The 21,779-nt window shown below is 45.7% G+C and overlaps 1 protein-coding gene across 1 annotated transcript; it reads left to right on the top strand.

The window, feature by feature from the left end:
* The first annotated feature begins 269 nt into the window (after positions 1–269).
* On the top strand, positions 270–21,366 carry LOC123372368 (perilipin-3-like). The gene is made up of 5 exons (XM_045020422.1): positions 270–678; positions 2,834–2,950; positions 18,853–19,114; positions 19,988–20,097; positions 20,991–21,366. The coding sequence occupies exons 2-5, from the start codon at positions 2,909–2,911 to the stop codon at positions 21,048–21,050; spliced, it is 474 nt and encodes a 157-aa protein (XP_044876357.1). The 5' UTR covers positions 270–678; positions 2,834–2,908; the 3' UTR covers positions 21,051–21,366.
* Positions 21,367–21,779: the final 413 nt, after the last annotated feature.

Here is a 21,779-nt window from a genome sequence, read left to right as displayed (position 1 = left end):
CGATCTGAGATACTTCGACTTCAGCTACGCTATTCACATAGCTGAAGTTGCGTATCTTAGATCGATACCCCCTCCCCCCAGTGTAGACCAACCCTTAAAGTCCCATCTAATGTAACGGGTATACCAATGCGGAGAGTGAATCTGGGGCAGGCAGGGAGGACTGGGAAGTCCAAAACAGCATGCTGAAATATTGAGATTTAAAATATTGGTGGGTTCCATTTTGGAACCTCAGACTCAGATCCCACCTGCTCTTGGAAGACCCCAGGGAAAGGGAACCTTGGGGGAGGAAAACAGCACTTAGGGTCACCTCTTCCCCTGCAGAACTAATTGTGATTCTGCCCTTATTTTTAATTAGCTCCCCTGAGGCCTGCAAGATTCCAGAGCCATTCAAGCCTTGGGCATTAGCAGTGAGTTGACTCCAGGCTCCTCTGGCTTCCCACCCCATGAGATCATCTAGACATCTGCTCTATCCTCTTAGCCCTACATTCCTGCTCTAAATCTGCTTTGTGGATAAGCTCAAGCTACCTTTGGCTACCACACTAGTGCCACATAGCACCGTTCTATGAATTACTGAGTGGGACCTGTCCTGAGGCACAACATTAAAGCAACGTTGCAGTAGAGTAAAGGATTTGCAGCAATACTTCTGGCTCAGGTGTTCTGTCCTGGTTCCCATAGCAGGTAATGGAGTGTAACAGCCTTCATTCAACAGTTCAGAATACACTACTGTTGGGACTGTGATTTCATGAAAAGAAGCATGTTCAAAGGCTGAAGAATGAGCCTTGTTAATAAATAATATGATGCCACCTCCGTACTCTTGCATCAGGGTATTAGCCTACCATGGAAAACAGTCGTTATCTCGCAGTCCAAAGCACTAGCTATCTCCATTTTTGTAACGCAGCTGGTGCCACACAAATAACTCGAGGAAAAAAGATAACTGGGAAAGTCACATACACCCCTAAGCCAGCTTGACAGCAGCAATTGCAAACCACAATAATTAGAACCCATTATCCAAATCCTAACGACATGTGTTCAAGAGTGGAAAGAATAAAAGGAACTCTGTTTGCATATGAAAATACTTTCCAAAGCATTTTCTCTTCTCTCTTTCCACCAGTTCATTGAGTTACCAAAGGGTTGATGAAGCAGAAATAGAGCTAAACTTTTGTAATGAACCTGCTGAGAAGAGGGCAATTAAAACAAGGCTGAGATCCCTCTGTTGTTTTCCCACCAAGGCCTGACACTGAATCAGGAAATAGTGGCTACAGTTGTGCAAAAATATAGGGAGGATGAGAGAACTCCAGTCCTGTTGGTTTTTTGTCATACAAAAGGCAGTGAGCAATTAGAAAGCCCAGGCCATTTTGAGCACGGTGCTTAATGGTGCCATCACAGGGAATCAGTAGAGGAAATCACATTTTAAAGAGAGGGTATTTTGGTCCCCAGAATACCCTGTGAGTTGTGCACGTATCAATGTTGTTCGTTTTGGAGCTGTGTGGCCCGCTAACAAACGGGTAAATATGCACAGAACCAAGGTATGCACACTACTATCCTAGCCAAAACATTCTCCTAGCCAGTCTGGTTTCCAATCTCCTATTCTTACACTGATTGAACTTTAGTGGCGCTTTAAGATCCTTTGGTCTGGCGGTGCTGTGTACTGGTAAAACATAACCATGGTGGCTAAAACTGTGATGCATCAGCACACTATATCAGGATATTCTGGCTGAAACATTACAGACAGTTTTCAAAGCTGTGTAGGTGATTTGGATACCCAATTCCCATTAACTTCTAATGGAAATGAAAACATCCAAAGCCTTTAAGTGGCTTTTAAAATCCTATTTTCACCTTTTGTTCTTATAGAGAGCTGGGTGAATGCTGCAAAAAGTCAGATTGAGGGTATTCCACTGGGGCCTTCTAGCATCTGCACTCAACCTATTCAGGGGAGCCATCTGCTCCTGCTGGGGAGCATGGAGAAATGTGTCCCAGAGGAGAGCCCAAGGAAGTGTCAGGGGATCTCAGAAACCACTGAGGTGGATGAGGATTCCTGTGACTCTGTAACCCAGGGAAGCAGTGTGCTTCCAAGTATGGGAAGGGCTGAGACTTGCTCCTTTCCCGCAGAAGGCAAAATGCACTCAGGATCAGGGGCAGGAGAGGTGTTGGCAGTGATTAAGGAAACTGTCCCAGGTGTTAGCTGGCAGGATTTTGCAGCTGAACAAGGGACAGACCCCTTCTCTGGGAGCACAGAGAAATGTGTCTTAGAGGGGGGCCCAAAGGAGGAAACTGGGGAAGAAATAGCAGGAGGCAGGAGGCAGGGGTGGCTCTAGGCATTTTGCCGCCCCAAGCACGGCAGGCAGGCTGCCTTCAGCAGCTTGCCTGCGGGAGGTCCCTGGTCCCGCGAATTCGGTGGCAGCCTGCGGGAGGTCTGCCGAAGCCGCGGGACCAGCGGACCCTCTGCAGGCAAGCCACCAAAGGCAGCCTGCCTGCCGCCCTCTCAGTGACCGGCAGAGCGCCCCCCATGGCTTGCTGCCCCAAGCACACGCTTGGCGTGCTGGTGCCTGGAGCCGCCCCTGGCAGGAGTACAGGAATGTCTCCTCACTGGTCACTTGGGAGAGGATGCCCAGGACCAAATGGCTAAGTCAGCAACTGTGCACCCAGGCACTCAGCCTGTGACCCAGGTTTTGAGAGGGAATTGAGTGACTGACTTCCTGGAGGGGAGCAGTCACCCAGCTGACTTCTCAGACACAGAGAAAGGGGTAGTGGAGGGTACCCTAATCCAGGTCCCAGTTTTTCAAGATGCTATTTCTGATAAGTTTTTGGAAAGTAATTGTCTCTTTAAATGCAGATGCAGCTCCAACGCCTGTAATAACAGAGGAGTTGAGACCAGGAAGTTGCCAGGTGGTAGCTTGTGAGAATACAAATGACCCAACTGGCAGAGAAAGGAGCGTCTTTCCCCACACTGGTGAGACACGGAAAGCTGCTGGGAAGGGGTGCATGTGGTCAAAGGATAAACACCCTTAGCCCAGAGAACACAGATCACAGCCCTCTAGGGGGCAGGGAAGGAGTCAGTGGTGGGAGGGGGAAACACAGGGGAACCCCAAAAAGGGAACTGGATTTTTTTGCATATGTACAGTCCTGGGGTTGGGAGACAGATCCCCAAAGGGCCAGCCAATATGCAGCATCCCCCTAAACACCTATGCTGCTAGACCCGGAGGCACCAAAATTCCAGAAACATGATTAAAGTAAGAGCCCACACAGAGGGGAACAATGGAGGGGAAAGAAAAGCCAGTGACTGGTTACATGGGAGAAAGTCAAAGACACCATGGGTAATGAACAAACCAACCTATCTGAACAGAGGGTGTGGTATCATAAAGATACTAAAAAGTCTGGTATTAATGTTAAGTTTTGGGGATAAGAATTGTGACATGGTACGGTAATGCTAGTTCTCAGTTAATACATGTAAACAGATTTAAAGCTTATTGCAGCAGAGAAATCATAACAAACCTGGTTTGCTGTGTGTAAAAGGGGAAACTGAGGCATGTTGCCTAATAGCCTTGATGGCTGGATGCCAAGAGAACTATAACACAAACTGACTTCGAGCTAGTCAGTGACTAACCCCCTTGCAGTAAACTAAGGGGTGAGGTGTGATGCTCTGTACCTTGGGGGAATGCCCTGCACCCGCATGTTCATCCTTATAATATGACTGTGTGGTATCCAATGCAAAGTTTGTCATGTCGGATGTCTTTGGAAGGCTCATGATGCGCTGAGCATTGTTGTCATAGTAATGTTACAGGTTGTAATTTCATGTATATAGTTATGAGGCTGAAAATGCATCCTCGTGGCTTAAAACAAGCCCAGGCAAAACTCTTCAGGAGCAGAGGGGCAGTTCACACCTCATCAGGGCATGTATGGGACAAACCCAGCCCAGCCTCACAAGAACAAAGGACACTGGCCTAGGCAGCAACAAAGGATCTGTTGGACTCTCGAGTGAGTCACCCCCCTTCCCTTGGTCAGTTTCAGACTTTGAGGTAATGCTCACCTGACTCTGGGGGGAGGGGAAAGCCAAGAGGGAAGAAAGAACATGATACTCAAAGAAATAAAGTTATTCTTTAGCTAATTAATATCTTCATTTAGAAGCTGGAATGGCCAGGAAAGCTGGGGTCTTGTGGCAAATGAACTCCCTGAGACCAGAAACAAGACTTCTACTGCCTCTGAAACAAGTTTTGAAATGCAACTGAACTACAGAGATCCTCTCACAAAGTGCTGCCTTTCCTGTAAAAGTTGCCACAGAAACCCACTCACTCTGTACATAGAACAGTCTCAGGAAATGGCCAGATGATAAAATTTGTTGCCATTTTTGGGGAGCTGGGTTATTAGAAAAGGTAACCATTGCTACTGTACTGCAAACCTAAAATAATGATGCCACTTTCTCCCTGTATTCTTTCTCTCAGTGCGTCTGTAAAGGCAAAGCATTGCCTGCTAGTCAAACACAAGAGACATTTTTACCAAAAAAAATAGAAAGCTCAAATAATAGGTCTTCAAGTGTCTGAGTTAATGGAATCTAATGGCTACTTGCAGACAGAAGGAGAAAATAAAAGTGTTAGGGAAAGCTGTGTGGAGTGGAGAAGTTATTTTGACCTTAGTGAGAAATGTTTGACAGCACGTATCTTTGAAATTACTGGGATAATGAGTTTATGAATAGGGGGTAGAAATAGGTCCTCTCTTATGCTGAGAGCCTTCATTTATTTATAACCCACCAGTCAGTGTGTATTATGTCCCACTGTGTGCCTGATTCACGAGGGATATGTGTGATGCTCTGTACCTCGGGGGAACACCCTACACCCCCATGTTCATCCTTGTAAAATGATTGTGTGGTATCCAATGCAAAGTTTATGTCGGGCATCTTCAGAAGGTTCATGATGCGCTGAGCATTGTTGCTATAGTAATGTTATAGGTTGTAATTTCACGTGTGTAGTTATGAGGTTGAAAATGTGTCCTCATGGCTTAAAACAAGCCCAGGCAAAACTTTCCAAGAGCAGAGGAGCAGTTCACATCTCATCAGGGCATGTATGGGACAAACCCAGCCCAGCCTCACAGGAGCAAAGGACTCTCGAGTAAGTCACCCCCCCTTCCTTTGGTCAGTTTGGGACTGCGATGAGGTAATGTCACCTGACTCAGAAGGGGGGCAAAGCCAAGAGGGAAGAAAGGACGTGTTAAAAAGGAGAGACGTTTGCCATGCTCTTCCTCTCTCTTCCACCTTCATCTACAGACACCAAACAGCTGAAGCGCTGATCAAAGGGGAGAGCCTGGCTGAAGGGCAACCAGCCAGCCTGTGGTGAGAAACATCTAAGTTTGTAAGGGCACTGACAGTGTTAAGATCAGCTTAGAATGCGTTTTGCTTTTGTTTCATTTGACCAAATCCGACAATTTGTGCTTTGACTTATAATCACTTAAAATCTATCTTTGTAGTTAATACATTTGTTTGTTTGTTCTACCTGAAGCAGGGCATTTGGTTTGAAGCATGTCAGAGACTCCCTTTGGGATAACAAGCCTGGTACATATCAATTTATTTGTTAAATTGATGAACTCATAAGCTTGCAGCGTCCAGCGGGAATAACTGGATACTGCAAGATAGAGGTTCCTAGGGTTGTGTCTGGGACCGGAAATATTGGCTAGTGTCATTCAGTTGCACAATCCAAGGAGCAGCTTACATGCCAGAAGCTGTGCGTGAACAGCCCAGGAGTGGGGGTTCTCACAGCGGAGCAGGGTAAGGCTGGCTCCCAGAGTCAAGGATTGGCGTGACCTAGCAGATCACCGATCCAGATAACACCCAGGGGAACATCACAATATGTGTCTGTTGCAGCTACAGGTACAAAACCTGGCTCTTTAGTTCAAGCTGTAGTGCTCATCGTTTTAGCTCTGGAAGTCCCCATTTGTTGGCCAAAAGGGAAGGTACAGATAAGTGGGGGATCATCAAGGATTCTGGTGTGGGCCTCGGAGACATGCTTTGTTCAGAGGAAGTATGTAACCCACTAGTCAGTTGTGCTATGCATCCCGTTCTGGGCCCAGTCGACAGAGGATGTAAGTCTATTACAAGCCATGGTTCTTTAGCTTAAGCTGTAGAGCGTTAGGAAGTGGGGCATAGGCGGCCTGGCCTAATGGGAGTGGCTTGGATAAGTGGTCAGGAAGCAAGTTGGAGCAGGTAGCCAAAAGACAAGCTGGGAGCGGAGCCAGGACTAGTAGTCAAAGGTCAAGAGCAGAGCATAGGGGTGGGAGTCAGAGACCAGGAAAAGTCAGGCATGCAGCAGGAGCAAGGCAAGAACCAAAGGCAAGGGAAGGAGTGAGACAGGAAGCAGCAACAGGAGAGGAAAGGAACAGGAACAGGGCTTGGGCGCGGATCGCAGGAGATGGACTAGAGCATACCATACTGTCTGCGCAGTTGCTCGGATTGCCCACTCTGGCTCACACACACTACTTAAGCCAGGAAGAGAGCAATCAGGTGACCTCACACATTGTGATATGACTTCCTGTGGGGACTGATCTTCCAGGATTGGTGAGGTGCTGCTTTGTGTATCTCTCTTGGTGGTGACAAGGGAAGTGTCAGAGACTAAGGGCCTCCACAGTCTCAGATTCTAGACCCACCAAAACTGAGGGCCCACACCCCTACATAGAGCTGAGAGCAAAGAATGGATTTTTTCGGTTCAGTAAGCCAAACCAAAAAAACAACCCCAAAACAAAACAAACAAACAAACAAAACCCAGTGGGTTGATTCAAACAAAACACCCCCTCCCCCGAATTTTTCATTTTTCATTAAAAAATGACTGAAACAATTTGGGTTGACTTGAAACAATTTTTGTTTGCTGTGATTTGATCCCTTTTTTCGTTATAGCCAAATTTGAAAATGTAATGTCATTTAGGGAATTAAAATTTACCCTTCAATAGGCTTGATATTGCCTCCACTGAACTAAATTTGGCCCAGATGATCAGCTGATTTGGATTTGTTTTCTAAATGTATGCTTTAGGAATTATTTGGGGGAAGTTCTGTGGCCTGCGTTACACAGACTAGATGATCACAATGGTCCCTCCTGGCCTCTGAATCGAAGATGTAAATCCGCAGAGCTCCACTGAAGTCAAGTAATGTTTTGCTACTAAGGGTATGGCTCCATTGCAGCGGGGAGGTGTGATTCCCAGCATAGGAGACAGGCTTGTGCTATTTCTGCTCTCACTAGCAAGCTAAAAATAGCTGACTGGATGCTGCGGCCTGGGTGGTGACTCAGCCTAGCCATGCAAGCTTGGGCTGGCTTGGATTTGGGTGGTTAGCCCAAGCCACTGCCCATGCCACAACATCCACACTGCTATTTTTAGTGTAATAGTGTAACCCACACACTTCCTGGGTGCAGGGCCGGCTCCAGAGCCCAGCGGGGCAAGCACCCGCCTGGGGCGGCCCTTTCCCGGGGGGGGCGGCAGGCGGGTCCGGCGGACCTTCCGCAGTCATGCCTGCGGGAGGTCCACCGGAGCCCCGGGAGAAGCAGACCTGCTGCAGGCATGACTGCGGAGGGGGCGCTCGTCCCGCGGCTCCAGTGGACCTCCCGCAGGCATGACTGCGGACGGTTCGCTGGTCCCGTGGCTCGGCTGGACCTCCCGCAGGCATGCCTACGGCAGCTCAACCGGAGCCGCTGGACCAGTGAACCGCCCGCAGCTGCGGGAGGTCCAGCCGAGCCGCGCGACCAGTGAACTGTCCGCAGTCATGCCCGCGGGAGGTCCGCTGCTCCCGCGGCTCAGGGGCGCCTCCCGGGCATGACTGCTTGGGGCGGCCAAATTTGTAGAGCCGCCCCTGCCTGGGTGTGGGGTTCTGTCCCATCTAGTGGCACTGAGGAGAGAGAGAGATTTTAATATATATATATGTCTGCGCTACAGCCTTAGCTAGCAGCTTTTAGCTCATGCAGTAGGGGCTCATGCCTTTAGCTCTAGAGGTCCCAGGTTTGATCCTGCCTGCTGACAGACCGTGTTACAATAGCTTGAACTGAGCCAGTGCAAATCTGTCCATTTGTGCTGGGAATCAGACCTGTTAGGTGCTGTGAAGACATATCCTGAGTTCTAAGGGAAGAGCATCAGGTTCAAAGTTTTTAATTAAAAAAAGAAAAGAAACTTGAAGGGAAAGGGTCCTGTACCTTTGCATCTCCTGAAATATTATAGGCCTGATTCTCATTAAATTAAGGCCCATTTACACCACTAAAGGGGCCTCAAAATGAGTTTGAATTACCCCCACTTTAAGTGTAAAGGGACTGTACTGTAAATAAGAATCAGCCTTCTATAGGTTTTAAATCTGTGTATTTATCCATACATGTTCCCCAGCAATTTACACACTATGCTGAGTAAAATGTAATAATTGGATCTTCAAGGAGGTCTCTTTAGAGAATAATTACACTCTGTAATCTTAGTTATTTGGAGATGTATCTGATGAGACAATATGACTATCTTTGGATGTGCGTAGACTTCCAGCTTCACCTTAGCTCAAAAGAGTTAAGGATAATTATACACCCAGTAGAGAAGAAATGAAGTGAGGTAACAGTGTTAGTTTTTTTTCTGAAAATACCTGATCAAGGAAGCCTGGGGCAAAGTAATTATTTCAGAATTCTCATTCTCACCAATTTAGTAATGGAAATTAAATCACAAAGAGCAATGTATACATAATATTGCAGATCTGAATTTAAGACCATAACAGTAGTGTATGAACTGATAGCTTGTGATAACCAACAAAGCCATTTGATTACAAGAGTGGAAAAAAGTAATCTAAAACTTATTAACACTGTAATTATTAACACAAAATGTGAAATTATTGTCTTGTTCTGAAATGAGAACCGGACCAGGAGCAATGCATGTACAAGTTATAAGCACACACCAGATAGTCAGCTGGTTCCATTTGGCAAAATGATAATGATACCTAGCTTTTAATCAGTTGATCTCCAAGCATTTTACAAAGAGGGTCAGTATTGTTTTACATGTAGGGAAACTGAGGCATGGAGTGACAGGCCCAAGGGCACCAAACAGGCCAGTGGCAAAGTAAGGAATAGAAACCAGGCCTCCTGAGTGCCAGGTACATGCTCTATCCATTAGACAACACTGCCTCCTATTGACTTCAATACAACTCCACCCATAGGCACCAGCTGAGAACTTGGCCCATTAAGTTATGGGAGACTAAGGACTTGTTTACCCTAGAAAGTTTTGCCACTTTAACTATACCAGTATAATTAAAGTGACCCTTCTACCAGTGTGGACACAGTTATACCGGTATAAATGTGCTTAGACCAGTATAGCTTATTTCAGTTTGGAAATCCAAATAAGCGATATCAGCATAGAGATGCCTTATATTGATATAACTGCATCTACACTAGAGCTTTTATGGGCATAACTGTTTGAGCAAAAAACCCCAGAACCTTAACTGACATAGTTAGGCTGGCAACTTTTTAAATGTAGACAAGCCTATAGTGGAATGTAGAACTAACAACAAATTTTTCCAGTTGAGCAACTTTTCTTTGGAAAATGCTGATTTGATGGTGTCTAAACATTTCACAGGAATTCATCAATTTAGTCCATTTTCATGGGAAATTATCAAAATGTTTCATTTTGATACAAGGGCAAAGCGTTGTGTTTCAACTTTATCATTTTGACATGTGTTATATTATAATTGTGTGCCTATACATACTGTATATATTGCACTTATAATGTAAACATCAAAATTATTATTATTCCAACAAAACATTTTAATAAGGAACAAAGTAGTTCCAGAATATTTCTTTTCATGAAAAATTCCAAATTGACTTTTTGTCCCAATTTGGGATGAACTCAAGTGGTGGGGCCTTGGATTTCCCATGGGATGGAAATTCTGAATTCTGATCAGCTCTATTGGGAACATTAATAGTCCATTAATCCTAGCAGCTAATATAAATGAATTTTAATGGCTGAAATTATAAATACAATATCTTCAATAAAAATAAATCCCAAACTTGCCTATACTTGTCTCCTGGGATATGGTCTATAAATTGTTTGGCAACAAATATCCTGCTTGTTTTCCTGACCATTCTTCTTCTTTTCTTCTTTTATTAATGATCTGGAAGAAGGAGCAGATCATTAATAAAAGAAGCACATTAACTGCATTCATGTAGGATACTAAATTGTGCGGTTTTACAGTCACCAAAGAGGAGAGAAGAATAATACAAGGGATCTGATTGTCATTGATACTGAGTCCTCTTTACACCAGAGTAGAGGGCCTTAAAGTGGGTATAAATTAAATCTGCATCCACGCTAAGTCCCATTTACACTACCAGAACAGTAAGAAGTGGCCTTACTGTAAGCCTGGCCTATTCTTCAAAGTATGGTCGGCATAGCTGCAGCACTCACTCTCCTGAAAAAGTCACATTCCTGAGCACTGTAGTCATGCTGGCCTAACCCCTGGCATCGATGCAGCTGGGCCAATGGAAGAATGCTTCTGTTGAGCTTGCTGCCACTGCATGGGGAGATGGAATGCCTACAGCAAAGGAGAAACCCCTTCTGTCATGGTAGGAAGTGTCTGCATGATGGCTCTACAGTGCCGGCATCGCTACAGCGCCGTAGTTGTGCTCCTGTGGCACAGATATGGCCAAAACGAGTATCACTGTGAGTGAGACTGAGATCCTATTCCTACAAAAAGCTAATCACCTCCTGCACTCTGCTAAGTGCCCTCCACGCCTATGAAACTATGGTGTAATAGGAGGAGGTGCTGAGAAGCTATCACTCCCTTTGAAGTCAACTCAGCACCTCCCCAAGAGGTACCCCAAAAGTATGTTTACTGAACCTCACTATTTTGATCAAATTCTAGGTACAGTAGTTCTAGGTATGGTATTTATACGGCCCCCATTACTGTCGTATCTGATCACCTCACAGTCTTTAATATAGTCATCCTCACACCACCCCATGAGATGCTATTATCCCCATTTTATGGATGGCGAAACTGAGGCACAGAGCGACATGATTTGCCCAAGATCACATGAGAAGTCTATGGCAGGGCAGGGACTTGAATCTGGCTGTCCTAAGTCCTAGACTAGTGCCCCACCCACAGGATCATTCTTCCTACAGATAATTAAAATCCAAAAATTATCAACTTTCTCAGCTAGGCATCAGGAAAAACTATTTATTACACTCCCGGTGAAGAAGTGAGATATAGGTGAAATGTGAGGCATGCTCCTTTTGAAGGAGCTGTTTGTACAGCTGGAAGGATTTTGACAAATATGCGGTGTTGTTTTGTTTTTTTTTTGGTCTGGGCCCATCCATGTAAATGGATGGCAGCTGCCCAGAGGAATTAAGATGGTCCGAAAACAGGAAGCAAGATGATGTTAAGTGTGATGAGGCCATAAGCTGTAACAGAAGCCATCCATCATTGTCACATAAAGAAGTTACTGTAGTCTGAAGATCTTCAGTACTTTGAATTAGGCCATACTGCTTTCCCTGCCAAGCTGACTGTGTCCAGCTCAGCTTTACATGAGCCTCAGAAGAGGTTATCCCATTATGACAAACACCGATCACGTCTACTATTAGGCTTTGAATAGCTCTATTATGGCTACCTACGCCTGCTCCGTGATTAGGTAAATTACATCTTCGGAAAAGGTCCAGTGCTGCTTCCTCGTCTTCTCCATTGAAGCGATGAGGAGGATAAAGTGCTTTTTGGATTTTACTCAGGAGAATTTTTGCAGCAGTTCATTTTAAATCACTGCATTAAAAATGAAACAAAGCTGCGCTCCAGTCAGAGACTTAGGTTCTTTCGAACAGCAGGGTCACTGATGCCTTTGAGGGTATTAAAAAAATCCCACCTCTCATTTAGAAAAATATCTCCCCGAAGCAGGCACTTTACAGGAGAGCAGAATGAAAACAGAATTATTTCCTTTTAATGAGAACTAAGCTACAAGCTTCCAAACATTAAAAATGGATTTTGTTTTTATCCCCTTGCTAGGGGCAGCTATTCAAGCTCTTCTGTATGGGCTAATCTGTTTCTTAACTACAGAATTGTGCTAATAGAAAAAAAGCCTGGCATCACATCATCACAAGGTTAATTACCTACATACCCATCTATAGGTACAGAAGCTGGCTGCAATCTGTGCATAGAAAGTCAGTAGTAAGCAGTGTACAATAGAGGAAGCCTTCAACATCATAAAACTGTGCATAAAGTGACCGCAATATAGGCAGGTTAACATTTTCATGAGTAACTCATCATAACTTCAAGCAACTATCACACTGACAGCCCTAATCCGGCAAAGCTCTTAACAAGGAAATTTAAGGACTTACTTAAAATGATGCTTTTATATGGGTTTCCCGTCTCTTGCTTGGTTACACACCCCTGAGATATTTTTACAACAAAATATCAAATTAAAGGGGAAACCCCACAAAAAAGCGTGAAGCATGGAAACAGGCTCTGTGGGATGGAAACACAGCCAACTAAAGCATACTGAGAATAGCCTTGAGGAAAGGGTTCTATATTGAGTTAATTGATTAGGCACTGAAAATCTCTTTGGCTATTGGTGCGATCCTTGTTTATTAAGGAGTAGACACTGAATTTAGGCCTAGACTTGATCGGGGGGATGGTGCACAACTGTATCACCTCAGGAGTAGCCCTCGGAGATATTGTGCTTGAGAGAAATGCCCCCATAGTGGTACATCTTCAAAGGTACTTGATGTTCCTCTGCTCAGTGGTGCAACACCTAACTCCTAAGCAGCCTGCTAGTCGCAGAATCCTCAGTCCTGAGTGAGGTGCCTAAGGCTTGGTCTACACTAAGGGGGGGGGGTCGAACTAAGGTACGCAAGTTCAGCTACATGAATAGCATAGCTGAAGTCGAACTACCTTAGTTCGAACTACTTACCCGTCCAGACGCCGCGGGATTGAAGTCCGCGGCTCCCCCGTCGACTCCGCCACCGCCGTTCGCGGTGGTGGAGTTCCGGAGTCGACGGGAGCGCGTTCAGAGTTCGAACTGTCGCGTCTTGATTAGACGCGATAGTTCGAACTCCGAGAAGTCGAACGCTACCCGCTGACCTGGCAGGTAAGTATAGACCTACCCTAAGAAAGGGATCTTCAGAAGCCAGCAAGCTGAGCTAGGCAGGAGAAAAGTGCTGAGGAGAAGGGACTTAGGCACTTAAGCAGCTGCCCTGGTGTACCTGGCTGCCAGGCCACACAGATAGGTACCTCCGTCCACAGGATGCTCAGCCACAAGCCCTCTCCTGGAGTTAGGCCCTAAGCCCTACAAGACTTGTTTAGGTGGCTCATATTCTAACAGCTGAACCCATCTCTGTCTGGCTCCTGCTCAATACTTCTCTCATGCTAGCTAGCCCCACGTGTCCCTGTGCCCTCAACCAAGGCTCTACCCATTTCCCCACTTTCCCCTGCATCATGGAGGGTGGCAAGGGGCACACTGCCCTGCCTAGTCCTGCATATTCAGATCAGGGTGTCCCATGTAAAGGGTTCTTACTCCCACCTCACATCCCAGCTCTACATGTGTGACCATTATTTAATTGGCTCGATGCTGCTACCGTGATGTCTGTGTACCACCGGAGTGAGCACAGGTGCATGACAGAAATGAGGGATCGGGGGATACACCTGGGGAGATGATCCATTCTCTCATAGAATACATGGGGCTCTGCAGGAGGCTCTGAATGCTTCACCTCAGATGATGTGCAGTTCGGTTTTAAAAATGCAGCCTACTGCACAAGGAGTGAATCGTTTCCTAGCAGATTTGCCAGCCGCCTGTCAGAAGGGGGTTACTTCAAATATGCTGCCAACAGAAGAAGTGATGGATTAATGTAATGGTGGAATCAAGAAGCCAGTTTGAAGTGCACTAATAAGTGGTGTAGTCCAGAAGAGTGATTTATCCCTAGATACAGAAGCTGGAGGCAGAGGAAAATTTTATGAGTTGGTATTTATGAGATGGCAGTTAACATTCCTCATTAGCTTCCATTGTCAGCTGAAAGTCAGCTTTATAGGCAAATGCCCCTTCAGCTGTTTTTACATCAAAGGATTTTTTGCTACCTATCAGGTCTTCCCCGTGCATATGCACTTCTAGAGTAATTGAACTTTGCGAGGAGTCTAGTATTGGTCTCTCCTGTAAATTAAATGAAAACAATCCGTGCTCACTTCTGTTTGGCTGTCATGCATGTTGGCAACAGTCTTCTCAAACCTACCAAAGAGGAGAGAAACTACAATCAGTTATCAAATAGGAGGCAATGTAGCCTAGAAGACAGGGCACTGACCTGGGAGTCAAGAAATGTGGGTATCTCTGCTGGGTGACCTGGCCCAGGTCCTGAAAGGGATGTAGGTGCTTAACTCCCATTCAATAGGGGTTAGGTGCCTAAATATCTTTGAGGATCTGGGCTTTCATCTCTCTGCACCTCTGTTTCTCCTCCCACTCCATCTTGTCTATGATATTTGAGGCAGACACCATCTCTCACTGTGTGTTTGTACAGCACTTAGTACCATTGGGCTTCCAGGCTCTGCTGTCATAAAAATAATGGAGTGGCCAAAGATGGTCATGAGAAATGGGTGAACCAATCCACTTAAAGTAGCCAGACAACCACATCTTTCAATCTCAACACAACACACATTTTGGATGCATCACTGAGGAGCCCAGCACCTTTGCAAATCTCTGCTTAGGCCATGACTGCCACGTTGCTTGCATAGTGCATAGTCTGGGCAGTGCAATTGACTCTGCAGACCATTGTCCCAGGTGTGCTAGCTCTGGGTTATGCCCCTGAAGCATCCATGTGTAGGAGAGGAGGGATTTTGTCCTTGAGTATGGAAGCAGCTCTTCAGAGGTGGAGGCGGGGAAGGTGGTGGGATCAGGCTGCTGGTTTCTGAAGGCTGTGGTCTCCAGGGAGTGTGTAGATGAAATTACCATGTGAAGATGAACTACTAAGAAATGTAGAGTAGCAGGTAAAGAATATAATGCATTTGATTCAAAACAGACTAACTGATGACAAGAGGGAGCTGTTGGTCACAAAGATTTCCATAACAGTGTTAGCCGCTCAGATACACGATTAGTCATTTTTAAATTAGTCTATTTATGTTATCACCCCAGCACAATCTATTAAAATTTACCTTCCCTGGAGAACTCTAGTCCTGCTGCTTGGGCTTTAGAAAAACCACCAGCTTATTTATATAAAACAAGGAAAGTCATAGGTCATTATTGTTTATGTGTATTGTAGTGACACCCAAGAGTCCCAATCATGGACCAGGAGACTATTGCACTAGGCACTATACCAGGGGTGGCCAAACTTACTAACCCTCCGAGCCACATATGACCTTCAGAAGTTTGAGAGCCAGGGTGCTCATGTCAGGGCTAGGGTTGTCAACTTTCTACTCACACAAAACAGAACACCCTTGCCCTGGCCCCTACCCCTACCTTGCCTCCTCTGAGGCCCTACCCATGCCTCGCCTCTTCCCTGAGGCCCCGCCCCTGTTCACTCCAACCCCACCCTCTCGCTCACTCTCCCCACCCTCACTCACTTGCTCACTCTCACCGTGCTGGCTCAGAGGGCTGGGGTACGGGGGGGGGTGAGGGCTCTGGCTGGGGGTGTGGGCTTTGGAGTGGGGTCAGAAATGAGGAGTTCAAAGTGCAGGAGGGGACTCCGGGCTGAGGCAGTGGGTTAAAATGTGGGAGGGGGTGAGGGCTCTGGCTGGGGGTGCAGGTTCTGGGGATGGGGCCAGGAATGAGGGGTTTGGAGTGCAGGAGGGGGCTCTGGGCTGGGGGATGGAGCTGAAGTATGGGGTTCAGAGTATGGGGCCTGAGGCAGGGGGTTGGGGTGTAAGAGGAGGTATGGTCTCTGGGCTGGGGGTGGGGGCTCTGGTGGCTCATTGGCCCTCAGAAAAAAAATCAATTATGGGCCACTCACCCACCAGGGGGTGGGGGAGAGATTCTTGGCTTCCCCTTACAGCAGGGTGAGCTGGCACTTGTGGCTCCAGTGGGGAGAAGGACGGGGGCGTGGAGGCTCGGGGCTTCCCCTTGCAGTGGGACAAGCTGGAGCCATGGCTCCAGCCCCATGGGGGGTGCCAAGACTCAGGGTTTCCCTACCGTAATGAGGCGAGCCGACGCTTGCAGCTCTTGTCCTACGGGGAGCTGCAGGTCGGATGAAATTAACCATGAAGCCGGATCTGGCCTGTGTGCCCTAGGTTCTCCACCCCTGTCCTACGCGTAGGAGCCAGAGAGGGGACATGCTGGCTGCTTCCTGAGAGCTGCACGGAGTGGAGGTTAGTAGGGAGCTTGCCAGCCCTGCTGTGCGGCACCACCAACTGGACATTCAACGGCCCGGTCAGTGGTACTGACCGGAGCTGCCAGGATCCCTTTCCGACCAAATATTCCGCTTGAAAACCAGACACTTGGTTACCCTACTTAGGGCTTCAACCACATAGAGAGGAGGGTCTTGGGACTTCAGCCCCATGGGGCGTGCTTGCTGACATCCTGAGCCCAGGCAGGGGCACCCAGCAGGGCTGAAGCCCTGAGCGCCCCCCCGCGCCCCTGTCCAACTCTGGTAGGTGGAGAATAGGGGGAAATGTGATAGACTTTGTGAGCCACGCTTCAACTGCAAAAGAGCCATGGATTGGCCACCCCTGCACTAGACAAACACACAACAAAAAAGTCCCTGTCCCAAAGAAACCCATCTTCTCTTTCACAGCAATTCTTGCTAAGAAAGGCAGGGTCTAAGATTTCTTCTAGGGAAGTCTGCTGGAATTACTTGTGGAGAAGTGTTGTATTGTAACTGGCCAATAGTCCTGCTGCTCTCCTCTTGTTCCACTCAGCTTGCAGCCCTCATTAGTCACAGAGGACAATGCTGCTTTCTGATTGCATTCCTGAGCATGCCACATCCTTCAATGACATCCTTGGGGGTTTAAAAGTGGAGTGGTGTACTTCTCTCAGTTCGGAGTCTAAAGGATGAAACCAGGTGAGAGGGAGGTCAAACAGAGCCTTGTCGTGTTTTCGGAGCTAAGTTATTTTCTGAGTCAGATGTGCTATCTTTTGCAGTGGCAGCTGGAGTATTAGTTTTGTTTATGTTGCTTTGGGTGGTATGGTGTGAAGTGGCTGATGTCGTTTTGTGCTTGGTTGCTGTTAGCATTTAAAGTAGTCTTGGTGAAACTGTGAGTTTGTTGTTACTTGAAGATGGTAGTTTTAGCTTTTTGCAAATTTCATGTGGTTAGTGTAACTCATTTTGGTATCATAAAGCTATTGCATCTTCTGGGGGGTGTTCTCTTCAGTGGTAGAAGTGATTTGCATAGTTAAGTAAAATTATTTTGGATTGGCCCTATGATTGCATTACCCCTGGCAGCTGTACTTTTCTCTTCATCCTCTGGAGGGGGGAAAAAAAGGTCATTTTTAAGACCTGGATTAATGACGCTGTCCTGAAAAGAGCACAGAGAGGAGGGATTAGTATAAAAATAAAATGAAGAGCTTTAACTATCGGCTCTAGTTCCAGAAGTGACCAGACCAACAGCATCCAACTAGCAAAAATGTTCCTATTGCTAGGAATAATTGTATTCCAGGGATGGAAAATTAGACAACTTATGATAGCTGCTTTTTACTGTAACTGGGAGTTAGGCTGAGGTAGATGTAACACCTTGACTATGGTCATTTAGTATGTAGCTCTCAAGGCTTAACTAACTACAGATATGAGCCATATGTAGGAATAATGGCAGAACTGGATATCTAGAAGCAGCTCTTGGCTTAGCCAGTGCATGTATTCATAACAAGGGTTGAAAAGTTTCTCTGGGAATCAAAGTGATCCCATTACAGTTGCAGTAGGTCCAGCGAATACACCTGCCTGTGAAGGACTGGGGGAGAAGCTGCCAGCTGATACAGTAACTCCTTAAGAGTCTCTTTGGAAGGGGAAGATGATGTTGGGTGGAAAATGTCACACGCTTAAGTTTATTAATTCAAATTTCTATTTCAACCAAAAAATACTCCTTGTGGATGATTACTGTGCCTTCTTCTGGAGCATAAGCTGATCATAATGGATTTCTCCTGTGAAGCTCTGACTACTCCTTACAATTTCACACATACTACACACATCCCAATTATATATTCATTAGTTCTCTTCCAATGACTATTCATATTCATTCTCTTCCAATCACCATTAAGTATTATATATCTTGCACAACTCCTACAATAAGCATGTGTAAGCTTCAACTGTCATAACTGGTTAGCTGTCTTTGCTATTTTTATGTTATTTCTCTTTTTGAATTGCTTTTATTACTGATTACACATTAGCCATGTGTATTTGACCTGGTGATTTTGACCCTTTTCTCTGTATGGGAACTTTAGGACTTTCCAAACTTCTTGGTAGTAAATCTTCTAGATCTGTTATTCTTCAATTTAAGCTCATCCTGTTGTCAAAGCATCACTCTTGTAAGTTGCTGTGTGGAATAAACACATCACTTAAGCAAGCTTATATTTTTAAAAAGTGCCAAAAGTCAGCTAGTCAGCATAAAAGCATCTTGGTATATTCAAACTGATGCATCAGATATGACCCTTATAACAAGTCTCCATAGGGGTGATCCTTTCACTGTTCCAAGAGGAAGAGTAATGGTACACCTGAGCTATAGAGAATTAGTTGTGGAGTTGAGGTTTCCAAAGATAATAGCATCCAGTGTTGGCTAGTAGTATTCTAGTTGTTGGTCAGAATTAGGCAGAAGACAAATTATTGAAGTGTATTGGTCAAAGCTCTAGAAAGTGCCCTGAAGGAATGATTAAAATGCCTCTTTTAAAGATGAGCACATGCTGGTCTTGTCTCCCAATTTGAATTAAACCTCAGTTCTTGGAGCTGGTGTCAACTTTCTTCTCTGTCCTCTTTCTGTAGGTGGCTTCTGATAACAAGGAGCTGGTATCTTCCATTCAGGCTACAGTTTGCAGTGCTGTCAGTGCGGCAAAGCATTCAGTAGACATGGCCAAAGAGGTTGTCCACAGCAGTATAGAATCTGCCACAGCTGTGGCAGGCAGCAATGTGAACAAACTAATGGGATCAAGTATTGGTCAGATACTCATGAGTGGCATTGACGCAGTGCTGAAGAAGCCTGAAGAGCTGATTGTCCACTGTCCCCCAATGACAGATGAGAGTCTAGGTAAGAATACATTTTCACCTTTGTTAAAAGTGGGAAGTGAAAATTGCTGTTTCCCTAGTTCTGCTAAACATCTTCCTGTGTCAGATGGGCTAGATAACCCAGCGTTTCCACTAGGTAAGGGAGATAGCAAAGGGCTCTACTTCAGAACACAAACAAGCTAATCCTTGATCATATAACTGTAGGCTACTGGATTCAGGCTCTGAGCTGGCAAAATGCCCATCAAATCATAGTTTTATCTTTGGCCTTTTAAAGCTGAGGTATGAAAAATCAAACTGCAACATTTAACAGCACATCCTTTAGCTTGCAGCAAATGACAACCTTCTTTGTTTCATAAAGCAAAACTGTTCAAGACTCAGCCATGTAATGCACACTCTGCTAAGTCTGAATAACCGATTGCAGATTTTTATATAATTGGTTTAAAGAAATTCCAAGCCTGACCCACATTTTAGTCTAGTTGACTTATTTAGCAGATAGCCAGGGCCGGCACTTCCATTAGGCAACCCTAGGCGGTCGCCTAGGGTGCCAGGATTCGGGGGGCGGCATTTTGTGCGCTCCCCACAGGTGCACGGGAGCTTCTGTTTCCACTCCCGTCCCGCCGCCAAAGAAGGACCTTCTGCCAACGTGCCGCGGAAAACAGTGGCAGGCAATTGAGCAGCTCAATGACTGCTGCTGTCGCCTGCGGCATTTCGGCGGAGGGTCCTTCTTCGGCGACGTGATGGGAGTGGAACTGAAAGCTCCAGTGTGCCCCATGAGGAGCGCACAAAATGCCTCCCCCTGAATTCTGCCTAGGGCGCCAGAAACTCTGGCGCCGCTCCTGCAGATAGCCTCTCCTTTTAATTTGATTAGATGGCTAAACTTATTTGTTTCCTTCAGCTAAACTTGCAGCTTCTTTGGAGGGATCAGTAATGGGTTCTGTAGAGCAGCAGAACCAGCTGAGCTCCAGCACCAAGCTTACCAGGATTCCCTGGCCAAGATGGATCATGGTGAGCAAATGGCTCAGCAAGCCCTTTCCCAGCTTCAACAAACAATTGACTTGGTAGGAGTACTTTATCTTCTAAACTTTGTCTCTGGCTGCAGCCTATTTATTAAAATGCATTTGAAATCCTGTTCATCTGATTGCTTTCTAGATCTAGTACAAAGGTGTCAAACACAGGCACTTGTGGCAGCAAGTAGACTGCTTAACAAACTTGTGTCCCGCATGATGTTCCGGTTCTTCAGAATCAAAAGCATTCAATCTTAGGGCCTACTGAAAACTTTCTTCTCAATCTCTTTTAATGGAAATCTGGAGTTTTGAGAGGGAATTTTTAACAGACTGCATCTCCTTTCATGGAAAACTTTGATATTTAATAGAAAAACGGAACATCCAAAACCAAAAATGGTATTGCACTGACTCATGCAGGAGAGAGTTCAGATACCTTATGCTCCTAATCTTTGGTTAACTTTACCTTTACATGGGGTGGATTTTTTTCAAAAGAACTCAGTTCTTGGGTAACTTTCTCCCTTTGGTGAGGGTAGGAGATAGGCCAAGCTGTGGGGGCTTCTAGGAAAACCCACTGTAACTATCTGGTTTTGAGAATGATGAATGAAGTGGGCTCTCCAATGTTAAATGGATTTCCTCTCTTCTATCACATTACCCTTTGGAGCGATGGAAAACTATGTGCATGTAATAGATAGAGGCTGTAACTCGCATTGGGAGGCCCCATCATTCTAGGCGTTCTACAAATGGTCTGTCTTGGAAAGATTTCAACTTAAATAAACAAGGCAAATAAATGGGGGTGTGGGGAGAGACTCAAAGGCACAAAGAGGGAAAGTGAATTGGCCAGGGGCAGAATTGAGAACAGCTCACTTGACTCCTGTTTCTTGCCTCCCCTGCTAGGTCATGCAGCCTCTCAAGAATGAAGGAGCCATGCTCCCAACAAGGTGGCAGTTGAATTAATTGTTCCTCCTCTCCGATTTTTTTCTCCTCTAGAGTGATTTTTTTTAAAGTATTGTAAAGATTTACAATAAAAGAGGATTTATTCTAATTGTATTGAAAATGTATGTATATAAATCTGTTACAATTTCCTGTATGCCACTACAGTGCGGAAGCCTTCGCAGACAACTACAACTTGTGTTCATAGAATGATCAATTCCCTTTCCTTACCCACGTGTGTTGCTAAACAGTGATAGTGCTCATCATCAGTCTAGGTGTAATCTGCTCATCACTTGCTTCTCCGGAGAATGCAAAGCCAACTGTACCATCAAGCCTGCAGGACATTTTCCATGATGGACTCTGTCTTTTGACCTCTGGACTTCCTCTTGAGTTTCTTATAGGGCAGTCCCTGATCATAGGATTAATTAATTTCAGAAGGTTAATTGTTGGCTGAACTAGTCACTTTGAGGTTGTGGTTTTGAAAACTGAGGTATGTGTGTGGAGGGCTGAGGTGCTATTTTCAGAATAAAGGAAACAAGTCAGTTAGTCTGCCTTTGTTCCTTGTTAGCAAGAGAGGAGGAGAAAGCCAGGTCTCTTGATGACTCCTCTAAGGGCTGTTCGTGCTACCTGCAGAGTCCCTCTGTACCCTGTCTCCCTTGGGCCTTGAACCAACATGGTGCTCTTAGCAAGATCCTTTGTTATCCCTGAGAACTGGATCAAGGGTGTGGTTTTTTGTTTGTTCTGGTTTTGCTT

The sequence above is a fragment of the Mauremys mutica genome, chromosome 6, assembly GCF_020497125.1.
Source record: "Mauremys mutica isolate MM-2020 ecotype Southern chromosome 6, ASM2049712v1, whole genome shotgun sequence".
Lineage (NCBI taxonomy): Eukaryota > Metazoa > Chordata > Testudines > Geoemydidae > Mauremys > Mauremys mutica.
The sequence above is the reverse complement of the archived record's forward strand: the minus strand, read 5'-3'. Positions and strand labels throughout refer to the sequence as shown.